The sequence below is a fragment of the Gobius niger genome (genome assembly GCF_951799975.1).
Source record: "Gobius niger genome assembly, chromosome: 13".
Classification (NCBI taxonomy): Eukaryota; Metazoa; Chordata; class Actinopteri; order Gobiiformes; family Gobiidae; genus Gobius; species Gobius niger.
The window spans coordinates 21,145,151-21,162,631 of record NC_136864.1 but is presented as its reverse complement, the minus strand read 5'-3'; the positions used below and the strand labels follow the sequence as shown (position 1 = coordinate 21,162,631).

At 43.4% G+C, this 17,481-nt stretch overlaps 2 protein-coding genes across 6 annotated transcripts in view; one reads left to right on the top strand and one right to left on the bottom strand.

Annotated features, from left to right (window-relative positions):
• clcn2a (chloride channel, voltage-sensitive 2a) overlaps positions 1–17,481 on the top strand; it is a 47,861-nt gene that overhangs the window by 8,848 nt on the left and 21,532 nt on the right. For all 5 annotated transcript variants that reach the window (XM_079568672.1, XM_079568667.1, XM_079568668.1 and 2 more), the window contains exon 2: positions 15,193–15,361. In XM_079568672.1, the coding sequence (XP_079424798.1) occupies positions 15,193–15,361 (169 nt within the window). The remainder of the gene's footprint in view (positions 1–15,192; positions 15,362–17,481) is intronic.
• Positions 10,349–13,831, bottom strand: LOC306972176 (zona pellucida sperm-binding protein 4-like). The gene is made up of 8 exons (XM_079568690.1): positions 13,187–13,831; positions 12,641–12,828; positions 12,154–12,251; positions 11,409–11,566; positions 11,149–11,341; positions 10,795–10,942; positions 10,610–10,685; positions 10,349–10,534 (listed from the first exon to the last, which is right to left on the bottom strand). The coding sequence occupies exons 1-8, from the start codon at positions 13,512–13,514 to the stop codon at positions 10,398–10,400; spliced, it is 1,326 nt and encodes a 441-aa protein (XP_079424816.1). The 5' UTR covers positions 13,515–13,831; the 3' UTR covers positions 10,349–10,397.

Here is a 17,481-nt window from a genome sequence, read left to right as displayed (position 1 = left end):
GGGGCAGCTGTAATGGAGGAGAGCCAGGTCAGAGGCAGGAGATGGAGCGACAGGCGTTGTACTGACTGCTGTGACTTGTGTCTAAGCTCTTTGAAAAGCTCTTTCCTCACCAGTGTGGGAGGTCTGAGTGTGTCATGGGGTTCGCCACTTCTCTTTGTGTCAGCTTCGGGAAACTTTATTTAGGCCGAGTGGGCGTTTTATACTTGTCATGTTTACGGTGTGCGAGGACATGGCGTTTAGTGCAGGTTACAATCAATAGCCGCTTTAAAAAGGTTGCGTTCATGCGATATCATACCACTTAAAGGTGCATTATGCAACTTTTTACACGGGATAAAAAGTTGATATTTGTGCGCGTTTGACCTTGTAGTGACTCAGCGGCTGTATGAGTGGTTACCGTGGCGCCTTTACGTTCAATCACGGTGGCCTCTACAGCGCTCCGGGATCAGTTGTTTTGTAGGTTTTCTGGCGAGAGGGTCCGTCCGCAGTGAAAGCCTTCTAAACATTTGATCCTGGAGCGTCCGAGAGGCCACTGTGATGTATAAGCAAAGGCACCATGATGGCCACTCATAGCCACTGGGTCACTACAAGGTCAAAAACGCACAAATATCAACTTTTCTTCCCGCATTAAAAGTTGCATAATGCACCTTTAAATATGAAGTCCAAAATCTTAGGGTACAATTGGTCTTCAAGTTTTAGTTTAAGGATAATATCTCTAATATCTAAAAACTGGCATGACATTGAGTTTCATCTCCGCTATCGAATTTTAGAACGTTGTACACACACATTATCAAGGGTTTACGGGACAATTAGAGAATCACACTTTTTTTTTCAAAATTTGGGGTTACTTTTAATGCGCAGTGCGGCAGAAGGACATTTTGATCTTGGTGTTTGCCACAGCACTTTTGTGACCATGTGACAAACGTTACTCCCTATGGCCCCAACACACACACACACAATATGAACGCTGTATTAGCAGGAACATTAACTCAGCACTGCAGTGGCCCTTCATGACACATTTACCCCCTGTAACGTCATCACCAAAACATTTTTAATATAAGATAGGGGGGAAATTTGTGAAGTTAAAGTCCACGCCACGTTTATGAGACTGCTTATCGAATTTCATTGGATGGGATTTGATTCAAGCGTCTGGTTCCCGAGCCATAGAGATTAAGAATAGGATCAAATGTCATGAATTGAATGTTGAGGTTAAACGCTGTCATTTTGTTGTTTAAAGGCTACATCGTCAATAAAGAAATATTAGCCAAACAATATTACACACTGACTATAGCATCAGAATGTTAGCACAACCTGAGTAATGTCAATTAGATACATCCCCATTAGATTATCATTACACTGAGCGAGAATTTGCTACGGTATTTGTCAGTATTATGGATTTATGGGGCAAAAAAACTCCTCCTACTCCCTCAGCTTTTGGTCAGCACATCGCCGCATTCAAAGAGGCTAAACAGGCCTGAATTGGAGCAGATGTTCCTCCCCACATGCCCCTGTCGTTTGCAGCGGCAGGAGGTGCACCATTTGGCCGCAGCGCAGATCAAAGTAATCACCAACCTGGAATAACCCACCGCACCTTTTACCCACAATCCCACCTGCAACGTGCACTGGCCATTGCAGCAACGAGCCCATCATGCAGCGAACACATGAGCTGTCACTATCCAGGCTCTGCTGCATGCTATAAACCGATGTACGGTTTATAGCAGCTCTGTTTCCCCCATCTTTTTATTCCATATGTCAGCGGACCATTAATATTTAAAGCCACACTGTAGCAATATTTCAATGTAAATATATGCATACAGCGATGCGGGATAAGGCGGGACTGTCACTTCCCTCGCCCAGGGGCTCAAGTGTGGGCCACCTGGAGCCAATTATAACGCATACATCGGTCATGGCGTTTTAGCAGATGTACAAAAACACGCCTGATCAGTGAACGCACAAAGTACAAACAAAGTAATGACGCACAGGTAGCACTGCATCCGTCGTGTGTGCGGACCTTTATTGCGGTAAGCGGACACAGATTGGCTCCTAATGAGAGTGACCAAGCAGTCGACCCGCTAGTGCTCGATCTGCTTGTTCTTTTTTCTTTTGTTTTGTGGTGTAAAGACTCACAGACCAGTTGGGATGGTAAATAGGAGCGTGCTGTTAGCGGCTCACTTCGAACACTTCACAGGGATTGTTGAGGCACTGCAGATTCACAGAGGCAGCAGCACCCATAATTTAATAGTTTGCTACACTGCAATGGTTGCATGGAGGGTTCAACACGACATAGGTTTGTGTACTGTAGGTGCAACCCAGTTTTTTTCGGGGGTGAGTTTACACACATGATTCACAACGTTAAGGAAGAATCACTGTTTGTCAATTCAAACAACTTGCTTAACTTAACAACTTAACAACTTAACAAATTACAGCAAGTCATTTTCCTTCCAACATTTGCCTCACCATCTCTAATTATCCAGGCTTGGGACATTTGTCATTTAGGATGCCGGATCTAGTGCGTATGTGCGGCTGTTTTCCAAATCCAACTTTTAAAAAATCGCAAAATGACATAGTAAGGCCCGTGTTAAAAAGTGGCCGTAATTCTAGGAGTAATACAATATTTACCTAAAGAGAAGCTATAAAGTTTGAGTACATTTTTCAGCTCCGGGCTGAGGTAGCTTCGGTAAAATAGCTGAATTTGTTCCCAGAAAGTTTACTCCTATAGATATTTTAAAAGTGAAAAGTTTGCAAATAATAGCACTCTCTTTCTCAGTCTGTCTGTTTTGAGCACACGCTGGCTTCTTATCAGGCCGCTCTGTTCTTCCGAGTCAGTGTTCTGCACCCCTCTCTCGGTCTCTCTCACTCGGGGCAGCTGGCTTTGGTCCATTTTGAGCCCTGTCACTTCCCCATAGTCCTACTCCCTCCCACACTTCACGCACACGCACGCACGCACGCACGCACGCACGCACGCACGCACGCACGCACACACACACACACACACACACACACACACACACACACACACACACACGCACACACACACACACACACGCACACACACACACCACATATGCTCACTACAGGCCACTGCAGCAAAAACAGCAATCACATCTCACCTGGTGCTAAAAATAGCCCATGCGGTGTGTATAGAGTGATCTCATATAGAATAGATGTGAGGTTATAGAAACAAAGCAGTGGGCTCCGGCGCACAACACAGAAGAGGCTCTAAAGGGCTCATTGAGATTTGGGATAATTGCTTCTGCTTACTGTTCTGAGCGGGAAAAAACTATTAGGACGAGGTGGGAATTGAAATAGCATTTGCAAACTGAACTATTGTGTCGATTGTGGATGATATTGAGGAAGTTCATCATTTATTTATTGTTTGATTTGGATGGCTTACATTAAAAGATAGCACCATATATTTCTGGAATAGGTGGCCAGGTGGGTGCTTTAAGTGTTAGTAGTTTTTGTGTTGATGAAGGGAAGAATTATTTTTATGTTTCCTGCTCACAGAATAATTGGAAAATACAATTGAACTTGCTAATTGTCTCACTCCCTGCAATACACTTTGTACTAGAAGTTACTTCCACAACTATGCGAGATTCTAAACTGTTTTTCACCATAGGATCTGGTAACCTTAAAGGTGCATTATGCAACTTTTTATGTGGAAAAAAAAGTTGATATTTGTGCGTATTTGACCTTGTAGTGAACCAGTGGTCAGCATGGCGTTACTTTTGAGCATGGTGGTCTCTACAACGCTCCTGCATCAATTTTATAGGTTTTCTGGTGAGAGAGAAAAAAACAATTGATCCTGGAGCGTCCTGGAGAGCACTGTGATGGAAAGTTAAGACGTCAAGCTGACCACTCATACAGCAACTGGGTCACTACAAGATTAAATACGCACATATATCAACTTTTTCCCCCCCACATAAAATGTTGCAAAATGCATCTTTAAGTCAGGGGTTTTCTGTTTCTGATGCTCATCTTGAGAAACAAACTTTAAAATGTAAACAAAACCATAATTGTTATCAATAAAGCAGTTGTTCAATTGAGCATGTTTAAAGCAGTACTATGTAACTCATGCCCCTACAGGCCATAAGCGCCACTGCAGGTGTAGTAGCATGTTGCGTTTTTTTACTCAGTGATTGTCCGTGAGAGTAAATGCTACTCTGACAGAAAAGACAAAGGAAGAGAGGGATATTGTACATCCAATTACACAATGGAGATCTACTCAAAGATTTACTCAAACCTTGCTGTAAATACTGTTTAAGTTGCGCTAGCCTGCAGTTAGCTTTGCCCGTTAGCCTGCTAGCTTCTTCTTCATGATTCCATTAGAAGTTGCAATTGTGGTTTTCTGGCCAGAGACACCTGGGGGAGATGAAAGACCCCCCAATCATCCCATTAGGACTTGTATTACCCCCAGAGGGACTACAAAAAATATTTATTAAGGTAAACAAGTTACTTAGTACTGCTTTAACTGCATGTGTGGGGACAAGAGTCTATGTGAAATATGTGCGAAAAATCTTCCACACCCAACCTCACATTCACGTTGCCCTAGTGTCAGCACTTATTACGAAATTCTTAGCGACAGTAATGAATAGATTTTAAATTTGATCATTTGCATCAGTTGAGTATGACAAGAGCTGGGGATGCTCAGCTATTCATACACTTCCACACACACTGAAAAAGCTAAATGTAAGTGTCACGTCTCCCCTGTGTCTGATGTTACTGATGACATGCTTTATAATGAACAAATGTTGGTCTGTGATTTATCATCTTTACAAAATCACATTGATCTTCATCTGGCAAATTAGCTCTCAAGAAACAAAAGCTGTAGTGGCAGGTACTCCATCAGTACTTCAAATGCAAATGCCCACAGGAACGTTGGAAATCACGGCCTCTGACATTCCTGCTGCTAATTGTTGATTACATTACCTATGCTCGACAGTGCTCTTAAATGCAAAAAACTATGTGAGTGTCTATATATAAACTTTGATCATTCAAAATTGCCACAGCTTTGACTCTCCGTGTGATACTTGCCTCGAAACCTGTTGCAAATGTAATCTGTCTTGCTGAACACAATGCTGCGACACATGCACATCACCCCCACCCCGGCCCTTTCGTTTCTGCGTCCTTTTTCTGACAAGATGCCACTCTCACAGCTGGATCCTTCAAACTGCCTGACATCCCGCACCCCTCCCACAGCCCCGTGGAACTGGGAAAATATGACACTTGGCTGCACGGTTATAGAAATATCAATAGATTGCAATGGTTGAGTTTTATTTTTGAGTTTTAGGTTCAATCATGACTAAGCCTAAAGTGAACAAGGAGAAAACCATAGATCACGACAAAACCAGGTCTAACGCGCCGCAGTTATCCATTGGTTTCAAGTGTTAGGGCCGCATCACTGTACTATCTTTAAACTATCCTTAAAAAGTCCCCAAAACGGTTTCAATAATAGCAAAACATCATGTAACTTGGCCTAGTGGTGCTGGCAAGGTCAAATATTAAGTTTGAGAACCGCTATCAGCTGTTGGGACGCAACCAGGATTATGATGAACACAGATTTTAATAAGGTCTAGTATCTGGAGTGGGAACCGCTGGGTACCTCTCAATTCGAAACGATACATGGCTGTTAATAGGGAAAACCATACTGACTGTACTGTTGACCATTACTAGCCCTCTATTGACTGTGAAAGTAGTGGAACACTGCGGCCTCATTGATATGCATCAAAGTATCGATATTGGCAGAAATTGGTATCATATCGTGCGGCAAAACATCGCGATATATCACTAAATCAATTCATTGTCGTACTCCTGGTCTACATGCCGCCCCTATTAATATTGGCATATACATTTGCATTTGTGTATTCAGATGTTATGAAAGTTAAATAGCTGCACGTTCACCTCTTGCAGGTACTGACTCACAGATATAAGCCTTCCTGCACATACTTCCTAATGAAAACAGCGTGATGAGTCAAATTTGTCCCTTCCCCTCCTAATTTAATTTTGTCCCTTAAGTCTGTGGGCCATAGATTAGTGGGAGTGCTCCGATCGTCCTGCCATTCCCACCTCTCTCCTCTATCAATACCCGCTGGGAAGGTGCTCAAGCAATCACCGTAAGAATATACAGTACGCTGGGGCTAAAGTGTCCGATACATCCATCTTGCACAGACCGAGGAGACAGCTTAATCCATCCTCATAAAAAAGAAAAAAAAAAAAGGCCCTCGTACATATGCATCACAATGGACAGTGAGTGAAGTTTGGGGATGTGCAAGTATTCATTATCAGAGTTTCACAGGTACGTGTCCTTGGTTGATCTTTGCAGCGCGCGGATCTCGAAGTGCAGTGAGTGAGAGGGGAGTTGGTGAGAAGTGGTAATGAGGGGGTTCTTATCTCGTTTGGCGTCCGCACGACTTCTGATCATGTTAAATGGGCAGTTAGTGAAGCCTGGTTAAACGGGCGGCTGATTCTAAAAGGAAATGTCTTCTTGGTGTCAAGGGATCAGGCCAAAGGATTTTACATGTCACATCACAGACTTCAAGACTCCCAACTTAGGGCTGAACGATTTCGGAGACATATTGAACTGTGATTGTGATTTGATTTGCAATCGATGTATGCACCTTTAGCCATACTCCAAGCATGTCTTTTGTGTATATGGAGTTTTGTGTATATGCTATTATGATAATGTGTTTATCACCTGTTGGTCTCGCCACAACAGTAAGAGAAATGCCGCTTTTGAAGTGAGTAAAAACATGCAAAATTCAATCGACCAAAATAATTGTCCACGGCAAGCATAGCACTTTATGTAACAATGGACTGTAGTTTTGGGTTTGTTGCTATAAAAGAGTCTCACTTAATTAGGGAAATTATTAATCTATTATTGTCTTTGTCTATGCAACTGATTTGTCTGAAGGAATTAAGGAACATTTTGTGTTTTCTTTGACTTATCAGCCATAGTAATTTTAGATGATGATTTTCTGCTACAATGCGTTTAGATCAAGTAAAATTGGTGCCATGGATAGTGTGAGTGAGCGAGTGAGTGGGACGAGGGGGCGGCAGTAGTACACCGGTGTGCAGATGACTAACGCACAAGCTACATAAGCTGTCGATGTGGGAGGAGCTCATAAACAGGTTACAGATAACAACTCATTTAACCCGCAGTGCTCCACCTGCTGCTCTGCCGGGGCGCCGCACTCCAGATGGCCAACGAACGCTTTTTCACAGGCCCAAGGAGACGAGCCACATTAACGGGACGCTTATAGCTACTCCTGGTGGGTGTGGGTGTGTGTCTATACATGTAGTTACAGCACGTGTATGTGTGTGTGTGTGTGTGTGTGTGTGTGTGTGTGTGGGATGCAAAATCATTACAAGTTAAATTTATGTGAACAACAGACATGGGCACGAAGCGTCTGCCACTTTCAATTCACGCCGTTGCCCTGGTCCAGCTGACAGATATGGGTCATTTAATTTAGGAAATACCACCTCCGCCATGACGCTGCCGGAGAGAGGAGTAGACTTGACCTACATCTTTTTACTTTTTAGGATTTTACATTCACTTTGAGGAGAGTTTTATTACGCAACCATACAGTAAAAAACATGACCTCAGCGTGCAAAGCAAAGGGATTTCAGTATAATGTAAATGAGACCTTTTTAGTTCAGTGTACTACAGCGCATTATCAACAGGACCTCTACTCCTTTGGACTGACTTTTTGAGGCTTTTCAACAGGTTTTTCTATCATCAAAACATGTCTGGGGTGGTCTTTTGTTTCATTTGCGCTTGTCAGTAATCCTGCCTATTTAATCTGTCTTCACACTCAGATTTCCTCACATTGTTTTGAAGCCTGCACACCTTCATCAGACTCGTTCTCCTCACCCTTACGTAGCCACTTCTTTTACACGAGTTTGGAACTGGTTCAAGATTACACCAGGGAAGCGAGCCCATTCTGTCTGGAGCGGCACTGACAGGAAAACACAAAAAGAAAATATTCCATTTAATGGCGCTATAGCGCGTCTTATTCACTTGATAACACAACTCAATTATAGCCGACCATTTTCTTTTCTTGAGGCTCATCGGCTTAATGCAATTTAAATGTATTGTTACCACGAGTATTCTTCCGTTTGTGCCAATGCTAAAACCCTGTGAGGTGTGGCCTGACTTGACATCATGCACAAGCGATAACACGAGCACTAATGTGGAAAAGTAGCAATTTTACACAGATAGCTTTGCAGCATAAAACCTAATGGGCCTTATAGACACACATAAGGCTTCTTTATCGGCTCCCAGTGAAGGGATACATGTATTTAAAAACTAGACATGGCTTTTCGGCTTTTGCTCCCAAACATAAAGCTATATTACGTGTTGGAGAGCTCGGTCAATGTTAACAATGCTCATTTAACTTGCTGCTCTGGTGCCTGAGTTTAATGCCAGAAGCAGCTGGTGGTGATGATAGTCAGTTGGCAGGAGCGACAGCCATCAACAGCCTCAAGCCAAGCGTCTCTTTTTATGACGACAAAAGGTTAGCATGCCCCGTCTGGTCAAAACTTCTCTGATACATCAAAAAATGTCACTGCTTTGAATTTGTATGAGGGAGTGCATCTGATTTTTGGTATATCGTCAGGCAATTTGCTCTAGTGCTATATAATTAGATACGAGTTGATAATAGCATTACGATTGTAGACGTTATTCATTCAGTGAAAGCTGTGTCCTCACTTTTTTAAACCGCTATGAGCGTGTCCGACAAACACTGCCTTTTAACGAATGGCATTTGTAGGATGTTGCTGATTGGCTGTTGTTTGTAGCAGTGGTCCAAGTGTAGTTCAAACTTGTCCTAATTCATTTTTGCACCACATTATTGGTAATCATAAGATAAATATGGCATTAGGGGTGATAACTGTTGTTTGGTAGATGGAAAACAGCTGATGTAGTGCAGTTTAAACCACAGATACACAGGTACATCGCAAGGGAAGCACTGAATTGAGCACAACACTATTTATCTAATGCAATCGTGCTGCCTTATGTTTATGTGCAGATTTAATATCGAGGGTGGCTAGAATCTGTGCATGGGAAACAATGGGAGTCTTCAGCTTCCTCTTTTGGGCAGGATATTTTTAGCTTGAGGGAGTAACGGACACAAATTCAAGATAGAGAATGCACGTTGCTGTTATTGCATAATCTTTATGGTTTATTTGGTCAGGACAGCACATGTTAATGAACATGCATGAGACTCATTCCCATCCGTTGTCCCCCACTTGCACTCACACATTCATACTGGCCTGTTGTACATGTTTTTGGGGGAAGGGGACACAGACAGACACAGGGAGAAAATGCAAACTCCGCAAAGAAAGGCCCCGTCTGGCCCACATATCGAACCTGGAACCCTCACTGTACTCAACCGATAAAATATATTCATAGACTTCTTGAACCAAGCTCGACTTCTCCGTGAGCTTCCAATTTGGCGATGTGCCCCGTGTGCTTGAAGTTTTACTTTCATTCCGCAATTGATTGGCCCAATTTAAAACCGTTTAACATGCTAAACACAGGTCCACTCCACACAACCCCATTCTCTTGACAAGCTGACTTTTTTCACTCCGCTATCGAGGCAAGGTTATGAATATGTATCACTGCCTAAATGCCTACAGGTGGGGGTTGAGGAGGAGAGCATCCTGCCAGCATAGACCCATCTTTGCTCGTCCGTCAGTAGCAGCAGGCTCCCATACTGCTGCTCTGCTTTCCTCCTGCACCCGTTGTTCATGAGAGCAGAAAGAAGTCTGGGGGCGGCGTGATGCCCATCTCAATGAGACAACGGGCGTGTGGAGGAATTGGTGTAGGACAAAAAGAGAGGTGGTGCTCTGAGAGGCGGAGGAGAGCTGTTGCGTTGTAACATACAGCGAGGAAGCCAAGGGGGACCATTATCAAAAAATAAAGAGTATGAGAGATGGAGGGAGAGAGAGAGGCAGAGCAGCAGCACAGAGTCTGCAGGAGTCGTGATGCTAATCTTAATGTTGCCGAGGAGAGGCTGGAGAGAGATCAATGTCTCACCGAGCTGTAAATAAGGTGTGGATGTAATGTAATCCTGAACACAAGTGGCACAAATCTCCTGCAGAGACTTCCATGTACTTCACTTGCAGCCATCTTTTCATTTCCATTCCTCCAGCATCCCAAAATCTAAAAATTAAAACCTCACCCTCATCAGGTCTTCACTGAGCTCATATATTGACTGGTAATTCAACCTTCTGAGATTTCTGCACTGCGCTGCACAAGCCTGGTTACATTACTGGGTAAACTTACTGCCTCAGCATTTCAAAAGTCAGGCGATGTTGACCTTCACTTTATGAATTCAGGGACGACATGCAGCACAAGCTTATAACAAGCTTTATTATTAAAACATGTACACGTCATTGGATCATCTATTAAACCTGGAGCTGGAAGTGCGCGTCAAAACACTCTCCCTATGACTTGATTTAAAGATCAGGCCACGGGTCAGGATCACTTTCCCGCTCGACACCAGCGCCCTTTGGTAGCCTGCCGCAGTGCTTCTCCCTGCGGGACAAGATTTAATTTTAACACCTGCCTTTGAAAATGAGCACACAGAAGAGGAGTAAAGCTTGTACTCACTTTGCCGATGGCACTGTGATTGACAGGAGTCTGTGCTGCTGGGAGAGCACACTGCTGTAGAACAGTGGATGAACACCTGTGGCAAGTAGGAGGATAGGGATTGTTTTGGCATTTGTAAAAAACATTCAATGCGATTCAACTTAAAAATCCATCCAAAAGCAATCACGTGACAGAAAATTACTGACCGTGTCCTGACGTGGCGTGTAGGTGGTTGGATCCACAAATGTGAACATCTCCACAATGAAGCGTTTGTAATGTGTGGGATAGGGAAGTCCAGAATTAGCATCCACAGGCACCACTTTGGTCAGGTAGCGGTCCTCAGAGTATGGGCACCTGTTGCAGAGGAATAATAGCCAGTACTATTATAGCTGAACTTGAACCTGCCCTTTTGTTGTTCACAAATATGATGCCATTCACAAAAGGAGCAGTTAAGCCATGTTCTGTGGATGAAGAAGTCATTTGTATACTACAGAGATTAGTTAATGGCCTTAAGTGCTTGTGGAGCAGCATTTCATCATTTTATAATCCAAACTTCATACCCATTTAGTAAGAGGTCCCACTGAGGCCGGCCATTCGGGTTGGGTGCAGATGTGGCCCAGCAGTGCTCCAGCATCAGAACAATGTTGGGGTCAGACCTCTCCAAGAGCCGCACTTCCACGTAGACCGGATCCCTCAAGACCTTTGTGATGGGGTAGTCCGACGGGGAGTAGTAGGAACTGTACGCTGCCACCTCTAAAAAAGACGGATGGTGAATTTGCATAATTGCGCCACCTGATAAAAGGTCACACACTTAACTCACCCTCTGCACATCCCTTTGAGTGACATCGTCCATTCCCAAGACGGAGCTCCACCCGAAGAGGTCCCACACCGGCCACTGGTCGCGGTGAAGGAACATTATTCACCTCCATGACAAGAGCCTGAGCAGCTGAGCTCGAATAGCGGCACTGGAACAGCAGCCTATGGAGATGAGAGGATCACAGCATCAAGCGCTGACTCACTTCTTATTCACATCAGAATATGCGTTTATTTTAGTGCCGTTTTGTTGTTGACACCCCTAGGCAAGTGGATAGAAAGATACGGCTGATACAGTGGATGTCAAGTTAACAGTACAGTTTTCAGACGGCATGTGCTAAAACAAACTAAAATGGACAATTTTAGTTAGCCATTTCCATTGGCCTTAAACTCAAGTGAGAATATATCCATTGTCAACAGAGCTGTACAAATTATAGTTTTCCATCTCAAAAGTCAAGGATGCTTTTGGGATTTTAGGTCACACTCATAAATGGACCAGCCGGCATTTTACTCCCTGCACGGCTCATTTGCTCCCCACCATCGTTATCTTTTTAATGGCGTGTCGAGTCCATTCTATTCTTAAAAGGCTCTTAAATATCGTAAATCACTCCTATTCTACTCTAGCCAACAGGTTTTACCATTGCGGTCGTGGATCACAGGAGGAAGAAGACTCGGCCCAAACTCCAAAGCATTTCCTTTGAGATAATTAAATTTGACCCAGTGTCCTCGGTGTGTAATGAGTCTTAACTCACTCAAAATGGCTGTCTCTGGTGATCGATCCTCTGGGTCCCATTCCCACCTCGTACGCAGACGACATATGGTTTTCATAAACAATATAGCCATCTTCCTCCTGCAATTTTAAACAGAGGGTTTCAGAGAAATGGACAAGTGCCGTCAAGATGCTCTTGTTCATTTGTGGACCAGCGTGGCGAATAATTGTTTTCCGTTTTCGTGATGTTCGACCAAGGCTTCATGGACAATATGCAGCAAGAAACAGGGGTGAAGTATAGTGAGATATTAGTAGAATCGATCTCATGTCGAGGCACAGAGCCCAGCATGTGTACCGTGACTGAATCCCTTTTGTATACTATAGCCAGTCAATAGGCATTGTTCCACAACACTTTGTTTGGATTTGCCATCATGATTTCTGGCAAGAGAATTCAAGTCATTTCATTTGTTTTTGGGACTGTGACATCGTACATTGTCACAGGGCAAAAGAAAACATTGTCTTCTACTCACCGTAGTTCTTGTCCCACATTGAGTCACAGCAAACTGAAAAATCGCGAACGCCGAGGTGACACCAGCCGGGCTACAGGAGTCATGATCGGGCTCCAGCAGACTGACCGAATCCACATCAATACGCGGCATCGTGGCCTCCCGCGCCACCACCACAATGAAAAGCCCATTTCTGGTGCACTGCACAGTCACTGTAAGAAAGAAACAAACATCATTACGTTTGCTGAACTGTCTCCCTTCCCTGCTCTCCATCTGTCAGATGAATGTATTTTTTGTAATTGCCATTCTCGCACTTTGGTGCAGTACTGTGTGGTTTCAGCCCAGTAATCCCTGTTGTCCCATATGATCTGACAGTTAAGAGCGAGACATTTGCAATACTGGAGCGGTATTTACGTTGGTGCCATGTAATTGACAAAAAAACATTCAAACCCCATACAAAACAATGAACAGCCATTCCATTGCTCTCAATCATAGTTTCATTAAAATCAATTATCAAACTTGATTTCAACTTGGACAAACTTTGAACTTAAAATTCATGATAAGACATACCTGCTTTCCCATAGTAGCACTGCTGGCCGTCATAGCAGCAGTTTATGCTTTGACACTGTTCAGGGGTGACATCGGTTTGGCCACAGCGAATCTTGGTGGCATCCTCCACTTGGCATATGTCAAAAGGTGCTGCAGTTGTTGTCGGTAATGGATTCTTTGGCAGCTGCGCAGGAGTAGCCCATGGCTTTTGCACATGGGGGACCCACTGACTGTGTACGTGACAAGCCAGGACAACAATCATAACACCCAACAGATTAGGAATACACTCCATGTTGGTGCTTTGCTGTCGAAAGAGCAGGCCAGAGGAGGAACAATGGGGTCTCTTCATTTGAGAGGCTTTTGTGTGGTGATTGATTGAGTATGCGGATAGTGCCACCCAGCCGTTATTAGTACTTAATTGTATGCCAGCCCTGTAGAGTCAATCAGCTCAGAGCAAACAGGTGCAGTGTGCTCATCTGCCAGCAGGAAGTCATGTGACTGGGGAGATGGGAATAATAAAAGAGTGGGGGGAAAGGTGCGGCTGGCATGATAGGGATGCAATATTTTCCGCATTGAATCCACTTCGCAATTTGAGAATGGTCAAAATTGATAAAGGCTGCCGTTATATGAGGCGATGCCCTCTGCGGAGAACCACGGGGAACCACAGAATACTTAGAAAGTGATCAACTCAAACGCCTACTTATTAATTTAAGAAATATAGTTGTTATTTTCCTACATTTTACACCAAGACGCCATCTTAATAGCTGTTCTTGTGAAATCATAATTTCCCATTCATCTTTAATCCGAAGTAGTTAAGCATTGTCGTGTGCCCCCAGAGGCCCCCTTACCCCACCTTGGGACACACTGGTGTAGATCTCTGTAGTGCATAAACTGCCTCCTGAGCAGGTTTAGAATGTGCACTGTGAGGTGAATCTTGATTTCAGAAAAAAGGGAAATTGCAATTAGATATTTTGCCAAAACCGTTCAGCTCTGGTGGTTGTAGACAGTGGCTCTGGAGGGAGATTATGCTGGCTTATACTTGGGAGCCTGGGAGTTTGATTTTCATTCTTTCTGCTGTGTGTGATAGTGCTGGAAAAAAAAAGTGTGAATGGCTGTTTCGTCTCATTGTGAGAATTTTCTCTCAAATGAAGCTCACGTTACATAATGGAGCATTACACATTCAGTTTTTGCTATAGCTCAAATTGGGTAAATTCAATGAACTGTGGTTTTTCTGAAACACAAATGCAGAGTCTGTTACCTGTTTTTTTTATCTGTGAAGTGTTTTGGCTTTTCCTAATTGACCTGTTCCTTCGTATATTTTCTGTTCAAAGTACTGTCTGGTCAGAGTGAAATTATAAGTATAATACAATAAATAAGATACTATGAACGACTCATAAGGGATCTACTATTAGGTAAAGCAAAATCACTGAGGTCTTCAATCTGCCAGACTTCCCATTTTATGCTATTTTTTTTTTCTATTTAGCCTTGATTTGGTCCTGATTTAGTAATTTGTTAAAGTTTTGAATGAGATGAAAGAATCAATCGCTCGCAATTCTTGTTTCAATTAAATGTCACAGGCTGTGTTGAAATGGTTTAGTCAAATATTGCAGCGATGTTGTAATTCCAATACATAATCAACAGTGAATATTGCAATATTATGCAGTCTTACACTTCTGTGAATGTTTTTTTCTGTCTGAACCAGTCCACTGCTTTTCCTTGTCGATACATTTCTTTTTGGAGCTTGATCTGTGCGGCTCTTCCTGTTCACTCTCCGCTCCTCTCAGCATCGCACTAAATTTTTTATTTTGCTCTTTTGAAAACTACACGGTGTGCAGAGCTCTGCCAGGGAGGCTCACAGTCAAGTTACTTCTCCAAACTCGGACGTGATGGATTTTACAACATCTTTGACTCTGTGGTGTGTTCACTGTCTATGCGCCGTGGGGGAAAAAAACGAAAATCTGCTGCCTCATTTCCACCTGCTGCCCAACTGACCGAAAATAACTGCCCCCTGTGTGTCTCTTAAACAGATGTATGGGCGCTACACACAGGAGCTGGGTGTGTATGCCAAGGAAGAAGCGGCGCGCCTACGGGACGGGGGCGTGCGAGATGGAGGGGGCCTGCGGAGAAACACCAGCGTCCGGAGCAGGGCCGCTGACCTGCTGGAGTATGAGAAGGACCCCTGCGCCAAATGCCAAAGTAAGCCACGCACAATAAGCAAATCTCAGAGTAAAGGTAGTTTAGTTTCCTGGGAGGACAAGAGCCGACTGTGCGTCATCACTTGTTGAATGTAGACGTTGTAGCCGTGATTGAATTTTATCATTATCAACAAACCACAAGCACATAGATTACCAAATATTGTTGAAATACTGCGTGAGCGCTGACTGCTTTAATATGATAAACTACTTTGTGCTCATTTGTCAGCTAATACCTGTTGATCTCTAGTGTGTCAGGATTTCTTGCTTGGATAGAGGTCATTGCTTATTCCTAAGGGCGAATCTCTACAAAGACATGCATTATGGCCAGAGGTTGAAAAAAAGAGTAACGTTACTTCAAATTAATTTGACCTAAAAGTCTGATCATATTTTTGTGTTGATGTAATTGAAGTAAGTGCCTTGCATGGTGTCCTGCAGTGGCCAGTTCCACCTCCTCCTTCTTCTTCCTCCTGCGCAGCTCCCTCCGCGCCACAACAGTCTTTCACCATCTTCTGGGAAGAGCTTAGTAGTTAATCTGTTTTATTCTCCAGTGAACGTCCATTAGCCAGAACAATAGAAGGCATGTGTGACTTTGATGAAGACCGTGAAAATCAAAAAATACATATTCTTTAGATTAGACGTAAAAAGCTATTTATGTAAATGCTCTTTTTTACTCACTACTGCCAGCTCAGGTCTTACGCGTAACTGCAGCTTCTATATTAAGCTCGTGCATGACGGCAATTCGGACCCGAATTAACACCTTTTTTAGTGACAGTGCAGGATTTTAGAGGCAGTTGTGGTGAAAAGGTCTGAGCTCATTCTACACATTAGGACATGGCCGGAACATGTAAGGGGATGAAAATACTTAGTTTTAACATTTTTAAACACCGTAGAGTCCCATGATTTAAACCTGAAGCCTTTCTCTATTACAGATTTGCTCTAGGAGGGTAATCAAATGTTATACTCGAGTACTTTTACCAGAATTTTACTCCAGGGCAAATAAAACGTACGGTGTGATGTAACTGCTCTGAGAAAGTAACTTTAAAAAGTGAATGTTTATGAGTAAATGTAACTGAGTATATCTTTTTGGCTTTGACACCAGTGTTCCTCACTCAGCTCGTTGTTTGAAGTTCAAAGTTCAAACAAAGAGCTCTTACTGTGTCAGGATTCACTGCAGACTTGTAGATTAAAAATCACCGTGCATCATGCCGATGCCGGATAATGACCAGGGATTTAAACCCAATTGAGTCAAACTTACACCACGATTGTAAACCATGGAGGGAAAAACACCTAACTTAAGGGCATTTCTAAAGCAGGAATGCAATTAAAATGAATTAAGTCTAAAACCGCAGATGACCCTGAGTACGACCTTAGTGTTAGCTACCACAGTTTAAGAACCACTTTTTAATGCTGTTGATATTTATCACTGAATCTATCCGGACACTTTTTCATCTTTCCAGTTTTTTACAAGAAGTGAATGGTTTCTCGTGGGCCATAGTTTGAGACAGGACAGTCGCTGAAAATGGCATTGGAAAAACGGTCTCCCCGTGGTTTAAGTGCAGCTCCCTCGTCAGAGCGATGTGCTTTTAGACCGGAGACATTTGTCCAGAAGGTCACCAGAGAGAAGTGCTGTGCGGCCTCATAATGGAGTGGGGCTGAGGTGAGAGTCTGCAGACCTTGTGGAGAACAATGCGGCGCTTCAATGAGCATAAAAGTTTCTGTTCTTCTGTTTGTAGAATACCCAACACGAGAGAGTTGGAGATTCATCCTATACTAGCTGTGCAGTGTGACCTCCTGGTAATAGGGCTCTCTCAATGTCAGACCTGTGGAGCGCCCTCTGCTGGCTGCTTGTGATATGGCAAGAGGGGGAATTGGAAGAGACTTGTCAGATTGTTTTATGTCGGGGCTCCCTGATGGCTGCAGATAAGGGAGTGGCACAAGACAGCACGAAGACTGATTGATGTATTAAGTTTGACTTTGGGCGTTTGCATCATTCACTTCAACAACAACTCACCCACGCTGTTAAAATATTTAGCGCGGTGTGGAATACATTGTGTTGTTCATTATAGCCTGTGTCTCCAAGAAAACCAACCTATAGCAGTAGATAGTACCTATAGTACCGAT

Bases quoted from the DNA above. Each gene is read 5' to 3' on its own strand.
- LOC306972176 (XM_079568690.1), bottom strand. From the start codon at position 13,514: ATGAAGAGACCCCATTGTTCCTCCTCTGGCCTGCTCTTTCGACAGCAA. The intron at 12,252-12,640 runs GTGAGTAGAAGA...TTAAAATTGCAG, and splicing joins AATGTGGGACAAGAACTACG to GAGGAAGATGGCTATATTGT. The intron at 11,567-12,153 runs GTGAGTTAAGAC...TCATCTCCATAG, and splicing joins ACCAGAGACAGCCATTTTGA to GCTGCTGTTCCAGTGCCGCT.